Raw genomic sequence first — 24,553 nt, 5'->3', positions numbered from 1 at the left:
TAATTTCAGTCCACTATGAATAGTAAGCTCTATGTACTAATAATTTTTAAAAATCATTAGCTCATCCAACATGACAAACAATGAACATTATTTAATACCCACCTGTATTTATCATTATTCTCTTCCTCCTTCAACAATCATCTCTGAAGTTCCACATTGCAAAGATAAGAGAAATCAAGTCTGTTCTTGTGGAAAATTAAGTCAAAGTTCCTGCAAAGACAGATTCCCATGAGAACCCAACAACAGATGAAACTTTTTAGAGGTTAGACTCATAGACCTTGGTTAATCATGCTTTCACTAATCTTTATTTCTTATGACATGTGTCACCCATTTTTAAAATTATTCATTCAGCAAATATTTATTGATCTTATACCATGTGCCTCTGGACTTCCCAAGGTGCAGAGGATACAGCAATGAAAAACAGCAAAAAATCCTTGCCTCATGGAGCTTACATTCTAGTGGAAGAGACAGACAGTATCAGTTAGAAATAAGTAAAATACATACTCTGTTAGATAAATGCTGAGGAGGAGAATAAAGCATGAAAGGGGGATGAAAGTAGTAATTTTAGATCATTGGCCACAGAAAGCCTCACTGAGAAGGTGATTTGAGTAAAGACCTAAAGGAAGAAAGGAAGCAAGCCATACAGAGAACCAGAAGAAGAGCATATGCAAAGGCCCTGAGGCAGGAGCAGACCTCTTATTATCAGTGAACTACAAGGAGTCCAGTGTAGCTGAAGAAGAAAATAAGGGAGAGGGGAGGGCAATTGATGGTTAAAGGACATTGAGTCCTACCCTGGATGAAATGAAAGACCAGTGGAGGGTTTGAGCAGACAAGTGACATAATATGACCCACAAGGGCAGAAACAGGGAGACCAGGTCAGAGTTAATTACAATAATCCAGGCAAGAAATGATGGTAGCTTGAAAACAGTGTAAGTGGGGAGAAGTGGGCATCTTCTGATTATATTTTGAGGGTAGAGCTGACAGGATTTGCTGAGGAGTACGAGATAGGTCAAGGATTACCCCAAGTTCTATGCCCTCTGCAAGTGGAAGGGGAAATTGATGTGTGCTGAGATGTAGAAGATTGTGACAGAGCAAGTTGCGTAGGGAGAGGGCAGTGTCAGGAGCTCAGGCTGGCCGTGTGAGATTTGAGATGCCTGTTAGACATCCAGCTGAAGGGGTCAAGAAGACAGTTAGCTATATGAGTTTGGAGTTCAGAGGAGAGATCTAGCTGGAGATATGAATTTGAGAGTCATCTGTGTATAGATGGTACTTAAAGCCATGAGACAGGATGAGATCACTGAGGTCTGCGCTCCAAGGGCACTCCAACATTGAGAGGATCCATTTTACATAATTTATCTCCTGTCTCCCATCTCTCTGTACCCCTAAAACTTGCTTTGAGACGAGCTTAATACAAACCCATGTTTACATTTCCATGGCAATAGACTATGATGTCAACTAAAACCCTGTGTTATCCTTTTACATGCTCCAATTAAAAGTGATGGCTGGAGAGGTAAGGCTCATGTTCAACCAAGCATCTAAATTTAATCCTTGGCAAGTCAGGAAATGATTGCTTAATTCTCAAAAGATTTTAATTGGAAGGTGGCATAAGTGAATTTAGAAGCTTTTCGATCCAAAGTGGATGAAATGTTGGACCTAGATTACTTAAAAAAAAAAAAAAGGCCAAAATTTTATACTGTACCTAGAAAAGGTTACATGTGTCTGACATATTACGGTACCCTCTAACCTGCCTTCCACCAGAAGCTTCTTGACTTGTCAAATTTAGAACAGAAAAATCTCTTTGGCAGTCACTTTTTCAGGAAAGTAAAAGCCAGAGGAATGTTGGTCCGAGAAGTATCATGCATTCCCAATAGTAGAGGAATATAATATCATCCTTCATTATTCTTTCTGCTCCTTAAATTGGTCTTCAAAGTTGCTTATCAGTTACCAATCAATCTTTAAATTAATGTTTCATTAAACATGTTTCTGTCAACTGAATTCCCTAAATTCAAATGAAATCATTCATGGGAAATTTGCTAATTTTGGTCCCTTCAAAGAAAATATATGTTAAAAGGTAAATTACGTATGACAAAGAAAGAGCACCTATTGTTTGGTATTACTAAGCAGTCCCTTTTGCAATCCATTACTTGGCCAGCTCTTCGTGCCCTCGTGTCTGCATTCTAGGGAGAGCAAGGTGAAGTGGGCTTTGTGATGAACGTTGCTCCAGTATTTTGATTACTTGTATGTAATACTGAAATACTGAGAGTGTGCTAAGTGCTAGGGATACTGCAATTAGTATAACATGGTCATTGCTCTTGAGGAACTTATAGTCCAAAGAAGGCAGACACAAAGATAGATCTTTGTAGTATGGTGTGCTAAGTACCTGCAGGTTCTGTGGGAGAACAGGGGAAAGTTCCTGGATAAGCTGCCTCCTGAGCCAAGTCTTGAAAAATAAGCAGGTGCTAATCCAGGAAAAAAAAAAAGAAGAGGAATCATTCTGGCCAGTTGGGATGAACACGGGGAGCGAAGTCATGGATGTGGGTATGCCAGGGTGTGCCAGGGACAGCAACCCCTGGGTCTGCACACTGCACACTAATCATCAGATGGAAGGTGTCCATGAAAGACCTCACCAGCCATGCTAAGGTGCTTGGGCTTTATTTTGTAGACCCTGGGAGCCAGTGAAGTGTTCAAAGTATAGGAATGACATGGTCAGATTTGTATTTCACATAGCTCTCTCAGTGCCCAAGGCAGATGTAAAAGAAGGCAATGTTTTGAAGGCATCAAAGACATTCTCCTTGAAGACCGAGAGACCCATTTTGAAAGGTAAAGCAATGGTCTTCACAAGAGTTGAAGAAGACCTGAACTAGGACAGTAGTAATGGGGATAAAGAAGAGGTTAAAGGTTAAAGAAATACTTAGGGAGTAGAAGAGTTGAAAACGTCTGTTAAGAAAAATGGGCATGGGCTTCCCTGGTGGTGCAGTGGTTGAGAATCTGCCTGCCAATGCAGGGGACACGGGTTCGAACCCTGGTCTGGGAGGATCCCACATGCCGCGGAGCAACTAGGCCCGTGAGCCACAATTACTGAGCCTGTGCGTCTGGAGCCTGTGCTCCGCAATAAGAGGCCGCGATAATGAGAGGCCCGCGCACCGCGATGAAGAGTGGCCCCCACTTGCCGCAACTAGAGAAAGCCCTCGCACAGAAACGAAGACCCGACACAGCCATAAATAAATAAATAAATAAATATTTAAAAAAAAAAAAAAAAGAAAAATGGGCATGAGTCAAGCATCTGCTCTCTGGTCCTTTATGAGCAAACCCTGTTACTGACAGTTAGCTTTCCCAAATTGATAAGACCTGGAAACTGGAGTTCTTGGAAAGAATCTCATTTTCTGGAACAAAAGAATTCTATGCTTCATGCTTTTTAGCAGGGGAAAAAGATTATATACCTTAAAAATCAAAATATATATTATCAAATAATTAAAAGGCAGTCAAATCCCCTCTTGGGAGGAAAAGTCCAAAATTGGTTTTGAGATTTAAGAAAAAATATTGATTTGCTTTTATAATTGTAATGGAGAAATTAATGACAAATTTAGCTCAGGAAATTCACAACTATTTATTGGAGATAATGAAACTAAGAAGATATTAAGTATACCAGTACTCCTAAAAACAGAAACTACACAAACTCCACCACCCATGTAACAAAGATATTTATAATGTAGCAAAGGTGTGTTTGGGGAACTTAAAGAAATACTGTGAAACTAGAGACTTTTAGAGTAGGAAAGAACCTTGAGTTCATTTTTGTGTTCCACACTGTTCATTTTAATTATTGGAAACAAGGCTGGGAAGAATTAAGTGATTTTCCCCCAGCAAATACCGGTTAAGGTTGGAGTCAGGATTAGAATTGTATCTCTTGACTCTCAAATGCTAACACATTATTGTGAAGGTTAGAGTAGCCTTTCAGAAGTTTGACATATATTTGCAAGAGACAAGAAGGTATTCAAAAGTGCTACTAGGGAGCATTTTCCTTGGGGGGAGAAAAAGCAAATTATGCAGTTATCTGTATCGGAGGACTTAATATTGTCCTTCAGAGGGTTTTTTTTTCATATTTTTTACTATGGTAAAATACACTAAACATAAATTTTATTATTTTAACCATTTTTTAGTGTACAGTTCAGTGGTATCAAGTATTATACAACCATCATCACCATCCATTTACAGAACTTTTTTTTTTTTTTTAAGATACAGAAAAATCAAAATCTTTTATCTCCTCTTGCCTACAGCTTGTCTTTGCCAAGAAGGGAAAGGGCTGCAGCAGGGAACATTTAAAAGTAGGGACCCCGTGCAGGGAACATACTGTATAGTGCAGGGAACTCTACTTAATGCACTGTGGTGTCCTAAATGGGAGGGAAATCCAAAAGGGAGGGGATATGTGTATATGTATGGCTGATTCATTTTGCTGTGCAGTAGAAGCTAACATAACATTGTAAAGCAACTATACTCCAATAAAAATTAATTTTAAAAAATAAATAAAAAATAAAAATAGGGACCCCGCCCTACCTGGTCAGTTTCTTCCAGCTGGACAGAGTCCCCTTTGGGGTTTTTTTGGATCACTTTCTAAATTTAATATGCATCAGGGTTGAGAACTGCGAACTCAAAAGGACCATAATTTAAAATTTTTCATCTTCCCAAACTGAAACTCTGTACCCATTTAAACAATAACTCCCTGTCCCCCCTCCCCCTTGCCCCTGGCAACCACCATTCTACTTTTTCTCTATGAATTTGACTTCTCTAGCTACCTCATGTAAGTGGAATCATACAGTATTTGTCCTTTTGTGACTGACCTATTTCACTTAGCATAATACTTCAAGGTTTATCTATGTTGTAGCATGTGTCAGAATTTCCTTCCTTTTTAAGGCTGAATAACATTCCACTGTGTGTCGGTACCACATTTTGTTTATCCATTCACCCATCGATGGACACTGGGTTGCTTCCACCTTTGCTCTATTGTAAATAATACTGCTATAAAACATGGGTGTACAAATATCTGTTAAAGTCCTTGTTTTCAGTTCTTTTGCATATATACCCAGAAGTGGAATTGCTGGATCATATGGTAATTCTGTCTAATTTTTTGAGGAACCTCCATATTATTTTCCATAGCAGTTGTACCACTCTTCCTTTCCCTATCTTGCATTTCTTTTTAAACTACCTACTCTTCATCTTACCCTCCTTTTCCTATTCCAGTTTATTGTGTGAGATTTTTTTGTTTTGTCTGTTATTTTTGGCTCCTGCTAGTAATCCCTCTTTTATGTCCTCTTATGCAATTATGCATCCCCATGTGCATGCATACGTGTTCTAAGTATATGTTTGTTGGGGGCGGGGGGATGACTGTGCAGAAGAGGAGCTCAGTAACCTCATACCTCCTCCCCTACCACCACACTCAGCCACAGCATTGTTGTCACCACTGTATTACTTGGAGATAAGTAATTCAGTGTCCTAAATTTATACCTGTAAGTTGATTCCATTTGCTATGACGAACTTCTTTGAACACTTACCTTTTGGACTTTTGTCTTTTTCCTTCGGGAAATTCATAGAGGTAGAATTTCTAGATCAAGGGAAATAACATTTTTAAAAATTTTTGTAATATATTGCCAATTTGCCTTCATAAAAAAGTGTTCTAAACTACACTCCCACTAGCAATGTGAGAAACGCCTATTTCCTAGAAAACTAACCAACACACTGCTGGTTTGAAAGGTGATAAATATTATCTCCTGTTTTACTGCTAGTGAGATTGAGTTTTTTCTCAGATGTTTGTTGGTTTGTATTTCTTCTTTCGAGAATTGCCCGTGCATGTGTCCTTTGTCCATTTTTCTGTTGGCCACCCCTTAAGATTTTAAATGAGAGTGTTCAGAGGGAAAAAAAACCTGTGAGGATTCTAGCATGAAAGAGAGTTCTTTCTGCAGCAAAGGAACTAATAGTGTAAAAATGAAAGTGGAGCCATAAAATTGACTCCAGCTAGCACAAAATGTTGTGGAAATGAGAAAGAAAAAGGTCTCAACACTGGCTGCCAATTAGAATCAATTAAACCAGACTTCCAGGGATAGGGTCCAGGCATCAATATTTTTTGATATAAATTCCTCCCATAGATTTTAATGTGCCACCAGGGTGGGGAACAAGCATTTATCAGTAAAAGCAGGAGCTATGAAGTAGTGTGACTGTGGCAAAGTACTGTAGTAATTTGGAGAAATTACCCTTTGAGAGAATGGGGATAGGGTTATTCCTGACCCTGGGAAGGCATACTTGGCACAGATGAGCACATCAATTTTTAAGTGGCACCATACCTGGTTATACAGTCTGTCAGCTGTGATAATACAAAGTGTTAACTCCTGACACATTGTATCACGTGACACTGTCCAATGGATATCAGTTCTTGAATTACGTGAGTTCTGCTCAGGATAGTTATCTCCTAGTTAAGTGGCTGGATCTTCCTCCATTTTGACAGTGAGCATACAGTGTTAACACTTGACTGTAAGCTCAGTGAGGACAGGGTCTGGATGTCCTCAGAACCTCAAAACAAAGCCTGGAATATAGTAACGCAATAAATGTGTGCTGACAGTGGACTGGGTATCCCGAAACAGGTCTGAGATGATTCCAATATATTTCTTCCATAGCTATACTAAGTCAAAATTTGCCTCATTGGATATAAGTTTAATCACTTGTTAGTAGTATCCACATAGTGATGCATTACCCTTTTGTTATATGATCTTTAAGGAACATACAACAAAAATCATAAAGGAAGATTTCTTGGAATTGTGTAAAGTTCTTATGACAACTGATTGTGGTCTTAAAATTTTCATATGAACATTTTAAATAATCTCCAACTATCTTTCTTTACTTTCTTCACAATTTTTATAATACTAGCTTGACTTGGTGCATTTCTTGTATATCTGCACAAGGCAGATATAAATCTTTGTATGTATATGGTCGACTTGTTTTCTAAACGAAACTTGGGGGTTTTGTTTGGAGTTTGGGTTTTTTTGTTTGGAGGTGTTTTGTTTTGTTCTTAGTTTGTTTCCCAGATATATCACATATTAGATACTGGCTTTTCCTCTTTGGTCAAAAATGTTTTCTAATGCAGTTCTTCCATAATACTGCAGAAACTAACTTGTGCAACAGTTTTTAAGTGCCTTTTACATATTATATTTTACATCTGGATTTTTACCACTGATTTAAAATGTTATAATCCATAGACTGTGGTAGCAATAATATTGATTTTTTTTTTCTAAATTAGAAGTCTTCATTTCCAAGTGAGAAATAACAAATCTAAATTTTCAGTTACCTGTTTTCAAACAAGTATAGTTGACCCCTTGAATAACGCAGGGGTTGGGGGGTGCCAACCCCCACACAGTCAAAAATTCACGAAGAACTTTACAGTCGCCCTTCATATCCACGGTTCCACATCCGTGGATTCAACCCACCATGGGTCTTGTAGCACTATAGTATGTATTTAGTGAAAAAAATCTGGCTGTACACACAGTTCAAGCCAGTTGTTCAAGGTCAACTGTACTCTGCCAAAAATCTTAAAGAAACTCAACTCCCAAGTCCTTTAGGCTGTCTTGATAAAAATTATAAGCAGTTCTTTGGTACAGGTGTACCTCACTTTATTGCGCTTCACAGATAGTTTTTCACAAATGGAAGGTTTGTGTCAACCCTGCATTGAGAAAGTCTATCGGCGCCATTTTTTCAACAGCATTTGCTCACTTCATGTCTCTGTGTCACATTTTGGTAATTCTTGCAATATTTCAAACTTTTTCATTATTATTGTATTTGTTATGGTGATCTGTGATCAGTGATCTTTGATGTTCCTATTGTAATTGTTTTGGGGCACCATGAATGGCACGCATATAAGACTTCAAACTTAATGTTTTGTGTGTTCTGATTGCTCCACTGACTGGCCATTCCCCCCATCTCTCTCCCTCTCCTCGGGCCTCCCTATTTCCTGAGACACAACAATATTGATATTAGGCCAATTAATAACCCTACAGTGGCCTCCAAGCGTTCAAGTGAATGAAAGAGTCACACATCTCTCAGTTTAAATCAAAAGCTAGAAATGATTAAGCTTAGTGAGGAAGGCATGTCGAAAGCAGAGACAGGTGGAAAGCTGGTCCTCTTGCGTCAGTTACCCAAGCTGTGAATGCAAAGGAAAAGTTCTTGAAGGAAATTAAAAGTTCACTCCAGTGAACACATGAATGGTAAGAAAGAAAACAGTCTTATTGCTGATATGGAGAAAGTTTTAGTGGTCTGGATGGAAGATCAAACCAGTTACGATGTTCCCTTAAACCAAAGCCTAATCCAGAGCAAGGCCCTAACTCTTTTCAATTCTGTGAAGGCTGAGAGAGGTGAGGAAGCTGCAGAAGGAATGTTTGAAGCTAGCAGAGGTTGGTTCATGAGGTTTAAGGAAAGAAGCCATCTCCATAACATCAGAGTGCAAGGTGAAGCAGCAAGTGCTCATGTAGAAGCTGCAGCAAGTAATCCAGAAAGTCTAGCTAAAATCATCAATGAAGGTGGCTCCACTAAACAAAAGGTTATCAAATGCAGACAAAACAGCCTCATATTAGAAGATACTATCTAGGACTTGCATAGCTCGAGAGGAGAAGTCAATGCCTGGCTTCAAAGCTTCAAAGGACAGGCTGACTCTCTTGTTATGGGCTAATGCAGCTGGCAACTTAAAGTTGAAGCCAGTGCTCATTTAGCATTCTGAAAATCCTAGGGCCCTTAAGAATTAGGCTAAATCTGTTCTGCCTGTGCTCTGTAAATGGAACAACAAAACCTGGATGACAGCACTTCTGTTTACAACATGGTTTACTGAATATTTTAAGCTCATTGTTGAGACCTACTGCTCAGAAAGAAAAAAAAAAAAATCCTTTCAAAATATTACTGTTCATTGACAATGTACCTGGTCACCCAAGAGCTCTAGTGGAGATGTACAATGAGATTAATGTTGTTTACATGCCTGCTAACACAACATCCATTCTGCGGCCCATGAATCAAGGAGTAATTTCAACTTTCACATCTTATTATTTTAGAGGTACATTCCATAAGGCTAAACGTGCCACAGAGTGATTCCTCTGATGGATTTGGGCAGAGTTAATTGAAAACCTTCTGGAAAGGATTCACCATTCTAGATGCTATTAAGAACATTTGTGATTCTTGGGAAGAGGTCAAAATATTAACATTAACAGGAGCTTGGAAGAAGTTGATTCCAACCCTCATGGATGACTCTGAGGGGTTCAAGACTTCGGTGGAGGAAGTACCTGCAGATGTGGTAGAAATAGCAAGAGAGCTAGAAATGGAGCCTGAAGATGTGACTGAAGTGCTGCAATCTCATGACAAAACTTGAACAGATGAGGAGCTGCTTCTTAGGGATGAGCAAAGAAAGTGGTTTCTTGAGATGGAATCTACTCCTGGTGAAGATGCTGCGAAGATTGTTGAAATGATAACAAAGGATTTAGAGCATTACATAAACTTAGTTGATAAAGCAGCAGCAGGGTTTGAAAGGATTGACTCAAATTTTGAAAAGTTCTGCTGTGGGTAAAATGCTATCAAACAGCATCGCACACTACATAGAGAAATCGTTCACGAAAGGAAGAGTCAATTGATGTGGCAAACTTCACTGTCCTATTTTAAGAAATTGCCACAGACACCTCACCCTGATCAGTCAGCAGCCGTCAACATCGAGACAAGACACTCCACCAGCTAAATGATTATGACTTGCTGAAGGCTCAGATGATGGTTAGCATTTTTTAGCAATAAAGTATTTTTTAAATAAGGTAGGTACATTGTTTTTTTTGACGTAATGCTATTGCACATTCATAGACTACAGTATAGTATAAACATAACTTATATGCACTGGGAAACCAAAAAATTCATTTGACTCACTTTATTGCGATATTCGCTTTATTGTGCTTGTCTGGAACCGAACCAGCAATATCTCTGAGGTATACTTGTACTTTTTGTTGTTGTTGTTGTTGTTGTTATAATTTAGTTTTCATTACTTTCTAAATACCATTATTATGTCTTCTTTGATCCATCAACTTAATTCCTCCTGAACTCTAAGGAAAGGAACACTATTTGGTCTTTCCACCTTACCATCTTGGTTCAGCTTGCAAAACTCCAATATTCTTCAAAAGTACAGCTACCAGAAATTACATGAGAAATTATAAAAACATGAAATATAAATAATTCCAAGGGACATTAAGTACATTTGTACATAATATCTTATAATGGGTTTTGTAGTCAGACAAGCCTTGGTTTGAATCCTGGCTCTGCCATCTTTTACTGGGTGAGCTTGGGTAAATTTTTTAATCTAATTCTCATTCTTCTTATCTGTGAAATGGAGATGAAAATAATAACCTTGTCTTGGGGTTATTGTAAGGATTAAGTGATTTAGTGGTCATAGGTGCTTAGTGCAATATTTGTCTTATGATAAGCACTCAAAAAATGGTATCTGGCACTATTAATGTATGTATATTTTAACAACTGTTTATTGGACACTTGATGTGTATAGGCAGAGTCTTAGGCCATAGTGATACAGAAGCAAATGTGATACAGGCTATGAGACAAACATGCATAGATTGCTAGGGAGTAGAGGCAGGGCAGCTAACCCACACGGTTACATTCGGAGTCCTAGAGGAAGTAATATCTGAGTTGAATTTCAAAGGATGCATATAGATTAGCTCCAAAAAGAAGAAGGGGAGAGAAATTTCCAATCATAGGGAATAGGTTATGCAAAGAGATTTGAAATACAAATAAGATTTTAAGAATGAATACTTAACTATTATGACAGTGTAGTGGAGGCCACCACTCTCCCTTGTAACATCACTTAGTGTCACAATCAAAAGAAGTAGAGAGATGCAATGAACTATAAGTCTTTTTCAATACAGAATTTGCTATTTTTTATGCTCATAAAAATAATGTTAAACAAATATTTCTGTTATATCTACTGAATTCCAATATTATAGTCAAAATTGAGAAAAAATATCTAAAATATATAAAGAACTCCTGCAATTCAAGAGCAAAAAAAAAATCCAATTAAAAAATGGGCAGAATTTCTGAATAGACATTTTTCCTAAGAAGACATATAGATGCCCAAGAGGTACATGAAGCGATGCTCAACATCACTAATCATCAGGGAAATGCAAATCAAAACCACAATGCATTATCATCTCACACCTGTTTAGAGTGGCTATTATCAAAAAGACAAGAAATAAGTGTTGGAGAAAAGAGAACCATTGTGTACTGTTGGTGGGAATGTAAATTGGTACAGCCACTATGAAAAATAGAATGGAGGTTCCTCAAAAAGTTAAAAATAGAACTAACAATCTAAGGGTCCACTGATGCATGAATGGATAAAGAGAATGTGGTGTATGTATATACACAATGGGATATTATTCAGCCATAAGAAAAAAAGAAAAATTTGCAACAATATAGATAGACCTGGAGGGCATTATGCTAAGTGGAGTAAGTCAGAAAAATACCGTTTGAGATCACTTATATGTGGGATCTTAAAAAAAAAAAAAATTTAATTTAAAAACTAAGCTCATAGATACAAAGAACAGATGGGTGGTTGCCAGAGGTGGGGGTGGGGGTGAGTGAAATGGGTAGGGGCTCAAAAGGAACAAACTCCCAGTTATAAAATAAATAGGTCACAGGTATGTAATGTACAACAGTGTGACTATAGTTAATAATACAATATTGCTAAGAGAGTAGATTTTTAAAGTTTTCATTTAAAAAAATTGAGAGAAAGTTGATTGTAAGTAGCATAGAATGATTTAAGGACCATGGCAGTGGAATCCTAAATCCAGAATTAAGATTTAGGCTCATCTACCTAACAGCTGTGTACATTTTGATAAGCCATTACTTTTTTGAGTTCTCACTTCCTTCCTAAGACAGAAATGATGATAATGCCTATCCTGACCCATCTTACAAATGTATTGTGAAGCCCAAATACAATATAATCAGTTCTTGATTATTCATGATGATGGGAATGTGAAAGAAGCATGAGCACTAAAAACCAAACATAGTAGGTAAATTAACATTTTTAATAACTGATTCCAGAATACATTATTTTTGTGTGCTGATTTAGCCTTCTAATCATATTTTGCTTACAATAAAATTAATTCCATTTATATTTCTTTTACCTACACCAGCAGATGGCAGGAAGAACTAGCCTAGAGATAATTACAATGTGGTGACAGGAGTCATTTGGAAATTTAAAATTTACTATAATTAATTGGCAAAATAGAAAATAAAATATTGGTTTATAGTTATTTGACACTCTCATACTTTGCTTGTCTTCTTCAATGAATTAAAACATTTTTCATCAGGAACTTTGATAAATGTCTCAACAAATCTTTCTGCTCCTTTTTTTCTGCATCCTGATTGTCCCACATACCTTTATGCCATCCTATAGTTGTCCAATCCCCACTCACTAATCCCCCATACACATACATATATGTATTTCTCCTGCCCTCTCCTCTTGCACCTTGTTGTTCCAAAATTAGCTCATTCAGCACCTCCCTATCCAAGCTTTTATTCTTTCTCCAGGACTTTTCTCAGCTGGGAGTAAGGAGGTATATATATATATATATATATATATATATATATATATATATATATATATATATAATTATTCAAAAAGATTAGTTGACATTAGACGGTGTTTTAGTTTTTAGATATATTTTTAATACTTTGACCTGTATGCCTCTGGTACCTTCTGTACTCAGTCCTCTATCCCACGTTGGAAGACTGAAGAAGGATGTGAGCCTGTTTTGTCCCTGTTATTCTGACCACATTTGTTTAATAACCATTCTACTTGGGCTACAGTCATACATAGCACTTTTGCCCTGCTCTCACCTCATTGTATGATTTTTTTTTTTTAACGTGGAGCCATATGCTTTTTTGCTTTTTATTTATTTATTTATTTGGTTGTGCTGGGTCTTGGTTGCAGCAGGCAGGCTCCTTAGTTGCGGCAGGTGGGCACCTTAGTTGCGGCTCGCCAGCTCCTTAGTTGTGGCATGTGAACTCTTAGTTACAGCATGCATGTGGGATCTAGTTCCCTGACCAGGGATAGAACCCAGGCCCCCTACATTGGGAGCACGGAGTCTTAACCACTGCGCCACCAAGGAAGTCCCTGTATGATTTATTATGTATGTGGGATTCTGTCATCCCAACTAAGTGTCTTTTAAGGTGTAGAACATTCATTCAAAAATATTTACTTCTGACCATATTAGAATAGCTAGTATAAGACTGACCTTCCCACCATAAACAACTAGAAAATGGGACAAAACATATGAAGCAACTGTTTCTGATATTGGACAACAGGAGTGTTATCCAGAAGAGAAAGGAGACAAGGTAAGTCCTGGAGGCACATTACTGACCATCACACAGAGAGGAGGAACTCAAGGGAAGCATGGCAGCATCAGTGAGTTGAGAAAACTGAGTTCATAACTTAGGAAGACTATGGTGGCTAGGATTTATGGGAACATATACTGGAAGAGAAGGAGCTAATCAGGGGAAAGTCCAGAAATCTGCAAAGGAGTCCCCTTGACTCTGTTGCTAAATGCTAAATGGATATATATAGAAACTCCACAAAGCTGGGCAACTACTGGAGAGCTCTAAGGTGAACATGTCCCAGAAATTGTACAGGAATGGGAGGTGTTGAGTTCTGTCCAGCCAGGGACATTGTTGAACCACTGGAGCATTCAGTGGAGATCCAAGAAGGATCACAATTTAGTTAGAAGGGGTAAACTTGCCCTAAAGTAAAGGTACTCTAAACTCACTGTAACAACTCTCAAAAACATTCCTCAAAGGATCAAACAGATCCACAAATTAACTGCCTGAAAAAGTTCAACCCTTTGGAAAAATACAATAGAATTAAGACACCCGATGTAACATTTGCAATGTTCCGCATTCAATCAAAAGTCATTAGACATGCAAAGAATCAAGAAAATATTATCCATAACCAAGAAAAAAAAAGTCAAAACCAACACAGAAATGACAGGGATGATGGAATTCACAGAAAGGGATTTTAGAAGAGCCCTTGTAAATATGCCCAGTGATTTAAAGAAGAACTTGAACATAATGAGGAGAAAAGTGGAAGACATATAAAAGAACCAAATAGAGATTTAAGAAATGAAAGGTGCAGTATTTGAAATGAAAAATTCATTTGATGGGCTTATCAGCAGAGTAGACATTAGAGAAGAAAGGATCACTGTACTTGAAGACAGTGAATAGAGATTATCTAAATTGAAGCGTAGAGGGAAAAAATGACTGAGCAAAATGCACAGAGCCTCTGTGATATGAGACAAGCAGTCTATCGTGTGTAAATGGAATCTAAGAAGAAAAAAAGAGTGGGACAGGCACAAAAACTATTTGAAGAAACAATGGCTGAATTTTTTTCAAATGTCATGAAAAATATAAACACATAGATCTAAGAATTTCAGTGAACTCCAAGTAGGATAAACATAATGTAAACCATAGCAAAGCACACTGTAATCAAATTCCTGCAAACCAATTATAAACAGAAACTCTTAAAAGCAACCAGAGGGAAAAATACACATTACATAAGGGGAACAAAGATTGACTGCAGACTTCTTATTAGAAACAATGCAAGCCAGAAAAAAATGAAATCTTTAAAGTACTGGAAAAATAAACTGTCAACATAAAATTCTATATCCTTCAGATATGATGGGGAAATAAAGACAGGAAAACAATAGCCAAGAGAATTTATTACTAGAAACTTGCACTACAATAAATATTGAAGGAAGTTCTTTAGGTGAAACCAAAATAGTACTAGATGGAAACTCAGATCCACTCAAAGGCATGAAAAGTCCCAGAAATGGTAAATCTATGGATAAATGCAAAGCGTTCTTTTCTTCATTTCTTAATTTCTTTAAAAGGCAATTGACAATTTAAATAAAAATAATAACACAGTGTTGTACGGTTTATATTATGTAGAAGTAAAATGTATGCCAATAATAACACAAAGGTTAGGAAGGGGTAATGGGAGAATACTACCGTAAAGTAGATTACATTTATAAGTAAAGTGGTTTAGTAATATTTGGAAATAAACTAAACTAAAGTGCTTATTGTAAACCCTAGATCAATCACTTTTAAAAAATAGAAAAAAAGAGGTGGAGTTAATAACACATCAGTAGTGAAGAAGAAATGGAATACAATTAATCCAAAAGAAGCTAGGGCAAGAGGAAAGAAATAAGTGAGTGTTGTAACGTTGGGCAATGATACTGCTATGAAGAAAATTGTTGGGATGCGATGCTCCATGAATGTTTCCACGTTTGTGCATGATCATGACTTTCTGAGAAAGACTGTTGGCACTTGGATTAAAGAATGTTTGAACGGCAGACAAACTGTACAAGTCAGAGACCTCTGGAGAGATTTAGAGACTTTTTCCTTGGATACATTTATTTACATTCTAAGGATTGTAAACCTAAAGACCTCCCCCTCCTTTCCCCTAAGAGGATTTGTTTACATTACAGAGCAAAAGTCAGTAGGTCATATTCTTCTCCCCCCTCCCTCCCTCCCTCTCTCTCTCTGCCCCATCCCACCCTAGAGGGGAGGAGGAACAGCAGCTGTGTCAGCTGTCCTACATCAACTCCCAAAATTCATGATTTAAAGGTTTCTCTCATCATGTCACCCCACGGGATTGGGACATGGAGAACTAACACAATTAAGAGTAATTAAAAGGCTGGATCTGATCCAAAAACCTAGTGTTATTTGTCAGAATGAATGAATGAATACTTTACAAAAATTCAATTAGGAAGGGGGTATCTCACCTGTAAGGTGGTCTGGGAAGGCCTCTCCAAGGAGGTAACATTTGAACAGAGGTGTGAATGAAAAGCCATGTAAGACCATAACGTGGGAGAAGACCATAACATGCTTGGCTTTACTGGCTCTCCCAATGCCTAGCACACTTTCTCACACATAAGCAAAATTTAAATAAATAAGGGTCAAGTATATGACACTCTGAAAGGCTGGCCGCTCCTGACTAGAGTATTGTTTATCTATTCTATAAATTCAAGAGTAGCTGCATCTCCAGACAAAATGACTTTTTAGCCACAGGCTTGTTAGCTAGGAAAAGATATAAGTTAGAAATCAAAATCAGTTAAGAACCATCTAAAGCATAATTCATGTTTCATTTCCTTAAATAAATCATACGTGTATGTATGCAAATTTAGGGTTAGGCACCACAAAATGAAGTTTTAGCTGCAAGGCTAAGTTCTTTTTACAGAGGTAGAAATAGGTATCACTAGCTTGGTTTGGGAATTACCCCATGCTTGTAAATGTGACATACACAAATGCTGGGAAGAATAGATATGGTTGAAAAATACAGGCAGTAGGAATAATAAATGAGCATAATGAATGTTAACTGGGTGATAACTAATGGTACAATCCCCTGTTACAGGGGTGTACAGTGTCAGAAGCTTACAGCCAGAAGAAGAAAGGATGGAATTCAAAAGCCAAAAAGCAGCATATTCCTTGACTTTTGGCTGGAGCCAGTATCAGTGTAACCTCTTTGGTCAAAACGCTTCTTATCCCTGTTTCACCAGGTCATTCCTTCCTTTGATATGAATCATCTCTGAGAATCTGTAACAGGCACATCATTGTCAAGAAGTTAAAAGCAATTGATAAGTTGTTCTGGTAACACCTGTCAGTGAAATAACTCAGAGTACAAAACCCAGGCATTTAAGGAGTTGACAAGTATTATTAAACCTGTTTTGCAAGAGAAGAAGCTGGTTCAAAGAGGGAAAAGCTGTCAAAGGTAATGCAATCTGTAAGTGGCTCAGGCCTCCTTCCTCATACAACCAAACTCTAACTGCATGACCTCTCATGGCCCAGAAGACTGGGGAGAGGGGGGGGCCACCTGAACATTTATCAGTGCTTCCTTCTGTCCAACTTTAAAATATCATGACATTTAAAAAAAAAAAATTTTTTTAATAAATAAAATATCATGACATTTTAAAGTTACGAATTTGTTTTAAATTCAAATATATTTCTTATGACTGGTTTTCTCCTTCATTCAGAAATTTACACTATTTAAAAATTTTAAATGGTAGCAACAGTATATTTCTACCAGTACTGCTTCCCTTTTTTTTTTTTTTTCCTTTGAGCACTTAATTGGTCTGTCTTTGACACCCTACCAAGAGCTCATGTTTGAATTGGGAAGAATTATGGTGATGCTTTCATACAGCGGATGGTGCTTTGTGCAGGTCCTTTCCTCAACCTGACCTTAATTTCATGATTTTAATAAAGAAAAAAAGATAGAAAAGCCTAATTCAAAGTAAATTAGGATCTATAATTCAGAAATGCTTCTGCCCGTTTGTAACTCATGTTCTAGTTGCTCTCCAATTCACTTTCCACTGTTTAATTCATTCACTTTTAAAAAAATAATCAGCAATAAACTATCTTTCAACAGAAATCAGGGCAATAAGACAAAGGCTTGAGTGCACGTCTTCTGTGCTGGACTGCAATCCAGGGAGCAAGAGTGAGGGCCAGGGAAAGTGAAGCCGGGAAGCAGAAGAGCTTATACCAAGATACTTGATGTGTTTAACAGGTTGCTCTGTCCTGCAGAACGGCCCAGAACAGAAACAGAAATCCTGGAGTGGGGAGAGGATGGCCCTGGGCAAGGCTCTGTTAGGCTGCACCTGCAAGAAGCCAGCCAGAGGCAACTGGCGGCTAGAAAAAGATGCGGCGAGGCCAGATGAATCTGAAGTAGTCACAAGTGGCTTCCCATAAAACACAAAGAGATTCTTGTTGAATATAGTAGGTCCCCTACATACGAACCTTCAAGTTGTGAACTTTCCAAGATGCGAACATGCGTTCCATCAACGTCAGGCATGAGTGAAATTGCAGCTTACCCTCCGTCTCCTATTGCTGATGCAGCTTACCATCCATCTCCTATTGCTGACGATCCTACCATCTCCCACCTCCTCTCCCTCCTCCAGTCAGTAACTCTTCTTGCCTGTTCACTCAGTGCCAGCCCCTGTATGCCAGCTGTTGTACTGTACTACCATACTTTTCAAGGTACTGTACTGTAAGATTAAAGTGTTTTATTTTTTGTGTTTGCTTGTTTTTTATGTATTATTTGTATGAAAAGTATTGTAAACCTATTATTACAGTACAGTACTATATAGCCGATTGTGTTAGTTGGGTACCTAAGCTAACTTTGTTGGACTTAACAAATTGGACTTACGAATGCGTTCTCGGAACGGAACTCGTTCGTAAGTAGGGGACTTACTGTACTTCTGTGCACTTTTGCCCCCCACTCCCATCCTTCTCATGGGTATCTGTCATTAACATTTCATTTCCTATGCATTTACATATCATATGAGAACATGTATCTTTTTCCTTTTAAGAAACATGAATCAGGTCATACTAATCTTATTCTGTGACATGTTTTTTTCACTCATGTGTTATTAGCATCATGGTTAGATTTTATCTCATTGTCAGCAAGCTTACTTTGCCCTTAGGAGGTTCATTGGAAAACACTGATTTAACATTTGTTGAATTAATGTGTGAATGAAGGAATGATAGTATGAGTTCTAGTTACAATTCTTGCTTATAGAAAGGAATGCTGCCAGTATTGGGAATGCAGTGGGCAAGGTCTTGTAAAACATGGAATTTTTATTGCCAGACAATTGAACAGTCATCCCAGCCTCTTCTCCCTCATTGGTCAACACCTCCACATCTTCAATTCAGAGGACAGAACGGATGCCATACAGGGGAGACATGGAAAAGAGATGTAGGGGTGGAAAAATAATCTTCCCTCTACCTTTCTAAGTTCTTGGCTGAGACCCCTGTAATGAAAAACAGATGAATAAGAGAAAAACAAACAAATTTATTAATGTATCCCTCAGGTATACACGGGAGATACCCAGGGAAAAAATGAATCCCCAAGGTGACTTAGAATTCGGGATTAAATAACATCTTAATAGGGAAGGGGGAGGGGAGTGGTAGGTCTCTTAGGGGAGAGTGAATGATTTTTAAGACAGATGAATGGCCCCTTAGAAGAATAGATGGGAGTTGTGACGGTCTGTGACAATGTCTGTCTAGGCGTGGTATTGACTTCTAGTCTCTCCTGTGACAAGAGTCAATCCTCTCTGGTTGATGAAACTCCCAGGAAGGGGATTTATGGCAGTTGAGTTCCTTTGGGAGGATCTGTCCGTAGGCAGATAAGGGGAGTTCAGAGAAAGCCTCTCCCTGCAGTTGCTGTTTTTCACGTGCCTACAGTCAAGATAATCAATATACCAAAGCAGCATATTTTGCAGTAGCACGTCCTTCTCCAGTCATATTTTGGAGTAGCATATTCTGCTACCCTTCAGAGATAACAGGAGACTCTTACAAAGGTTCATTCAGTCAGCAAATGGGGATAAGATGGTGCAGACATTGGTCCCTATCCTCACGCAGGGCAAGGCGACAACTCAGGGAGGAAGGAAATAAGAATAGGACGAAGATGTAGAAGGAAAAGAAAATAGTAGCATTCCAAGGAGTGAGGAATTTCAGTGATGGCTAAATTAGTACAGTGCTTGTGTTAATATAAGTTGTTTAGAAATGAGTTTAAGTCCCAGCCATCTGCTCCCACATCAAACACATACACGCAGTACCCCTGATTTCACTCCTCCCCCACATACACGTACATCCCGGTAATAATCTGGTGATATATTTTTCATGGCTTCCCACAGTTGATAATAAAAAATACACTCAATTCAAACGAGTGAGTTATGACCCAGATCTAAGTATAAATATAGTGGAAGTCATAAGTTTCTTTAGTGACAGTCTTACTAATTATTTTGGCCTGTTTTTAGCCACATTGGATATTTTTTCTTTTTAAGGTTGCTATGAATGTTGTTTGCAGCAGCATCAATAAGCCAAGAATTCATATAGTTACTCAATCACACAGATTACTCATCATTGCCTGTTCATAACAGAATCCTAAAATGTTTAAGATTTCTGATGCAAATCAAAATCTCATCATCACTTGTCATTGCTAAATTAAATGACAGGATAATAACATTACATTAAAACCATTTTTCTCTTGATTGAGTACCTTTTTCAGAAGTGAACCTTGTAGATGTATATTTTTTTCATCAGTACTATAAATGCATTTAGAATCCAAGATAAAAATAGAATTGAAAAGGGGCGGAGTAGAGTGGGATGTTTTCAAATTATTGATGAGTCTCTTTTGAATCTCAAATAACCATATTTGACAGGGCACTGCTAGGGAATGGAGTAGTTTTGGCCCAATTTATTGAGACTATTAGAAATACATAAAGGAGGTTCATAGGTCAAACTTGGTTTTTATTGACATGATCATGTGTTCTTGGCATCAGTCATATGTCATTCCATTGCAGACAGGCTGTTTTCAGTTAGATCACAGCCTAGGTGGGAAATGAATGTAAATTTCTAATCTGCTAAAACAGAGTAGGTTCTCAGTTGAGTTATTGTGAACTTCTCTCTTGGCCTTTCTTTCCTGTCTAAAGCTAATTAACCTCTGGGGCACACCTGCCATCTCTCCATTGGCTCCATCTGGCCCTTGGCCCTCTTTGTGGCCAGTCAACCAGTCCTCATGCCACTTGAGCTGATCTTCTCCACTTGCCCCTGTACCCAGAACTCCTTTTCCATTTAAAGTCATGTGTTCTTCAAAGATTTTGTTTCCTCGCATCTTCCACCTTCAGTGTTATGAAAATCATATCCTGGAGCAAGTCTTTGACGCTTTTTGCCTCGTTTAATATTATCTTCATTAGACAGTAATGTCAGTAAAAATCCTTAGCACTTGGAGAAGTCAGTGAAGGTATAGACTGAAACAGGATTGGCTATGAGTTGACAATAGTTGAATCTGGGTGATGGGTACATGGGGATAGGGGAAGTCAATATAGCATTTCCTCTAGTTTTATATGTTTGGAATTTTCCATAGTAAAAATTTTAAACTAAACTTAGATCTTTAGAATGCTTTTATTTATATATATATAAAAGAGATGTAGGGGTGGAAAAATAATCTTCCCTCTACCTTTCTAAGTTCTTGGCTGAGACCCCTGTAATGAAAAACAGATGAATAAGAGAAAAACAAACAAATTTATTAATGTATCCCTCAGGTATACACGGGAGATACCCAGGGAAAAAATGAATCCCCAAGGTGACTTAGAATTCGGGATTAAATAACATCTTAATAGGGAAGGGGGAGGGGACTAGGACTGAAACCTAATCCTGCCATCTAAATACCCCACTCCCACCCCACCCCGAAGGAAACAAATAAGATTCTTTAGTGCCCGGAATTGCAACTTCCCTCTTCTCCTTAGGTCCTGAACAGGACTACCAGAATCCTGGCACACTTCCTGATTCTTGTAAATGACCAGATAAACCTGTACAGAAATGCACAATAACTTGGTCCCATTTATTGAGTCCCACTGTGAATAAAGCTCTGTGCTCGGCATTGGGAAGGGGGAATATGAAGTTACTTCCCTCCAAGAGTTCCCCAAGATGGAAAACAGAGGCACCCGTGAACAACCCTGATGCAGTACAGACTCTAAGAGCTGTCATCTGAAGTAGAGCTACAGCAGTATGGCTGTGGGGCAGTGGGGGAGAGAAGAGTTTTGTCAAGCAGATGCGTTCTTGACAGTGATGCAAACTACTGAATGTTATCGTCAAGGAAAAGGTAATCTTTCCTGCTTCTGCCTGCAGTTCTGGCTGCTAAGACTAGAGCTCCATCAGATAAACTTCCCTCTGTCTTCTGAAGAGCTTAAATTGATTGCAGTTACCAATGTGCTTTTTTTTTTTTCTCCTTCTCTTTTAAAATTATGATAGCCTTACTTCTCGTCTGCCAAAAACTGGTGAAACCATCCATGGTCATAAGTTTTTTATTGGCTTTGGAGGGAAAGGTGCCAACCAGTGTGTCCAAGCTGCTAGGCTTGGAGCAAAGACATCTATGGTGTGCAAGGTAAGTGTAAAGTATGGTGGAGGGGGTTCTAGATGCGAGAACCCGGTTTAAGACATGAGCTCATTTTTTTAAACTATTTTAAAGTGAACAATTCAGTGGCATTTAGTACATTCACAATGTTGTACAACCACCATTTCTATCTAGTTCCAGAACATTTCCATCATTCCAAAGTAAAAACTCCTTGCCCATTAAGCAGTTTCTCCCCATTCCCCCCTCCCCTCAGCCCCTGGCAACCACCAATCTGCCTTCTGTCTCTATGGATTTATCTATTCTGGATATTTCCTATAAATGGAATTATATGATATGTGACATTTTATGTCTGGCTTCTTTCACTTAGCATAATGTTTTCAAGGTTCATCTACCTTATAGCATGTATTAGTACTTTATTCCTTTTGTGGCTGAATAATATTCCATTGTATATACCACAATTTGTTTATCCATTTGTGTGCTGACGGGCTGTTCCCACCGTTTGGCTGTTGTGAACAGTGCTGCTATAAACAAGTACATGTACATGCATGTTTAAGTATCTGTATGAGTCTTTGAGAGGTTCCTGGTTTTTTTAATTTATTTATTTTTATTTTTATTTATTTTTGGCTGTATTGGGTCTTTGTCGCTGCACGCAGGCTTTCTCTAGTTGCAGCGAGCGGGGGCTACTCTTCGTTGCGGTGCACAGGCTTCTCATTGCGGTGGCTTCACTTGTTGTGGTGCACAGGCTCTAGGCACACAGGCTTCAGTAGTTATGGCACGCGGGCTCGAGAGCACAGTCTCAGTAGTTGTGGTGCACGGGCTTAGTTGCTCCACGGCATGTGGGATATTCCCAAATTCGGGATCGAACCCGTGTCCCCTGCATTGGCAGGCAGATCCTTAACCACTGCGCCACCAGGGAAGCCCAGGTTCGTTGTTTTTAAAGATTTAAATAGGAGAGAGTAATCTTCCTTGTCCTTCATATTAGTTTCTACCTCACTGAATCCTCTGGGAAGTAGCAGTCCTCAAATAACTTAATGCTGCATTCCCTGAATTTAATGAGTTTATAACTGGAGTGTAAGAAGTGAGGGGAATTAGCCTACTCCAGTGGGTTTCTGTGGTCCAGCTTCTAAACAACAGCATAAATCATCGTGTTTTTAGCAGGTTTCACTCCAGCAACACAGCTCTTGGAAACTTGGTCTAATAACTGATGATTTACTCATCTCTAAGCTATTTTCTTCTAATGCTGTATCTTGGATCAGAAAGGAATCTGGGGGACTTCCCTGGTGGTGCAGTGGTTAAGAATCCACCTGCCAATGCAGGGGACACAGGTTCCGTCCCTGGTCCTGGAAGATCCCACACGCCGCGGAGCAACAAAGCCCGTGCACCACAACTGCTGAGCCCACACACTGTAGAGCCCGCGAGCCACAACTACTGAGCCCGCATGCCTTCTATTCCTCTCACATCCACTCCTATGGTTTCGTGATTCATTTCCCAAGTTCAGTTTCACAATTCAAATATTTCTATTTTGCATTTTGGGAAATGGTCGAGTAAGGAGGCTGATTAAACAGAGGTGCTATTTGTTTTATTCTGGTCTGTGTATGATGGTTATTTGAGCACCTGTACAATTTTGAAAGTTCTTTATATCTACTGTGACTGATTTAGTCGTCTGTTGTTTAGCCCCACAGTGGAATTTAGCCTGGGTGTCTGTACAGAAAGGACATGGAAACATGGCTTCAGCTAAAACCTACACAAGGTTACTTTGCTTAGATACCCTGGGACCTTTAGACATGGATTTATTTAAGCTTAAACAAATTGCATCATATTCTTAGACTTCTTAAAAAGAAAAATATCTTTTATAGTAAGAGTTATTGTTAGCCATTAATCATAATATTTCATTCAATTATGAAGTATATTTTTATTTAGCAAATTAGCCAAACTGCCTTATAGCAGGTTTCTTAAAGATAACAAATTCCAAGTAGAAAACCAAAATCATGAAATTACTCAAGATAAAAATGAACAGATGGAGCAAAAGAAAAACAGGTAGAAAATTTTCTTAGCAACCTTACCTTACTACTGCCCTGCAACAAGCTCAGATTCGAGCTCTGATGGAGGAGCACTGGCACAGGCACAACATCTGATACTGAGCTAAGGGGAAATATTTGTCAGGACATTGTGATGAGGGCTATTAAGCAAGAATCCATCGAGATGCGTACAGTGACACGTGTAATGAAACACTTCAAGTAGTTAAGAGTTGTGTAGTCAGTACTCAACTGAGTCACGGGCCAAGGCCACAGTCCGAGGATCATAGGGAGCCCCACCCTCCCTATCCCACCCCGCTAGGTGGTCACAGAGCATCAAGCTGATCTCGCTGTGCTATGCAGCAGCTTCCCACTAGCTATCTGTTTTACATTTGGTAGTGTATATATGTCAGTGCTACTCTCTCACTTAGTAAAGGACTTTTTAAATAGGACTCAGATCTCCATTGCTTTTTGTCCCCGTTTCAATACAATAAATATTGTAACCCTGGGCATAGATATGCTCCCAGTTGGCTATATTGTTCTTATGAAAGGAATAAGATACATG

General features: G+C 38.5%; 1 protein-coding gene and 1 long non-coding RNA gene across 4 annotated transcripts in view; one reads left to right on the top strand and one right to left on the bottom strand.

Annotated features, from left to right (window-relative positions):
- The window catches only part of RBKS (ribokinase), an 85,705-nt gene that overhangs the window by 4,097 nt on the left and 57,055 nt on the right, over window positions 1–24,553 (top strand). For 2 of the 3 annotated variants that reach the window (XM_061211066.1, XM_061211064.1), the window contains exon 2: window positions 21,871–22,003. In XM_061211066.1, the coding sequence (XP_061067049.1) occupies window positions 21,871–22,003 (133 nt within the window). Of the gene's footprint in view, window positions 1–21,590; window positions 21,722–21,870; window positions 22,004–24,553 lie in introns of those variants that run through there. The other variant, XM_061211065.1, reaches the window with a different exon arrangement.
- On the bottom strand, window positions 178–24,110 carry LOC133105125 (uncharacterized). The gene is made up of 3 exons (XR_009703803.1): window positions 24,037–24,110; window positions 5,547–5,596; window positions 178–210 (listed from the first exon to the last, which is right to left on the bottom strand). It is a non-coding gene; the product is annotated as an uncharacterized LOC133105125 (long non-coding RNA).

The sequence above is a fragment of the Eubalaena glacialis genome, chromosome 14 (assembly GCF_028564815.1).
Source record: "Eubalaena glacialis isolate mEubGla1 chromosome 14, mEubGla1.1.hap2.+ XY, whole genome shotgun sequence".
NCBI lineage: Eukaryota > Metazoa > Chordata > Mammalia > Artiodactyla > Balaenidae > Eubalaena > Eubalaena glacialis.
The sequence above is the reverse complement of the archived record's forward strand: the minus strand, read 5'-3'. Positions and strand labels throughout refer to the sequence as shown.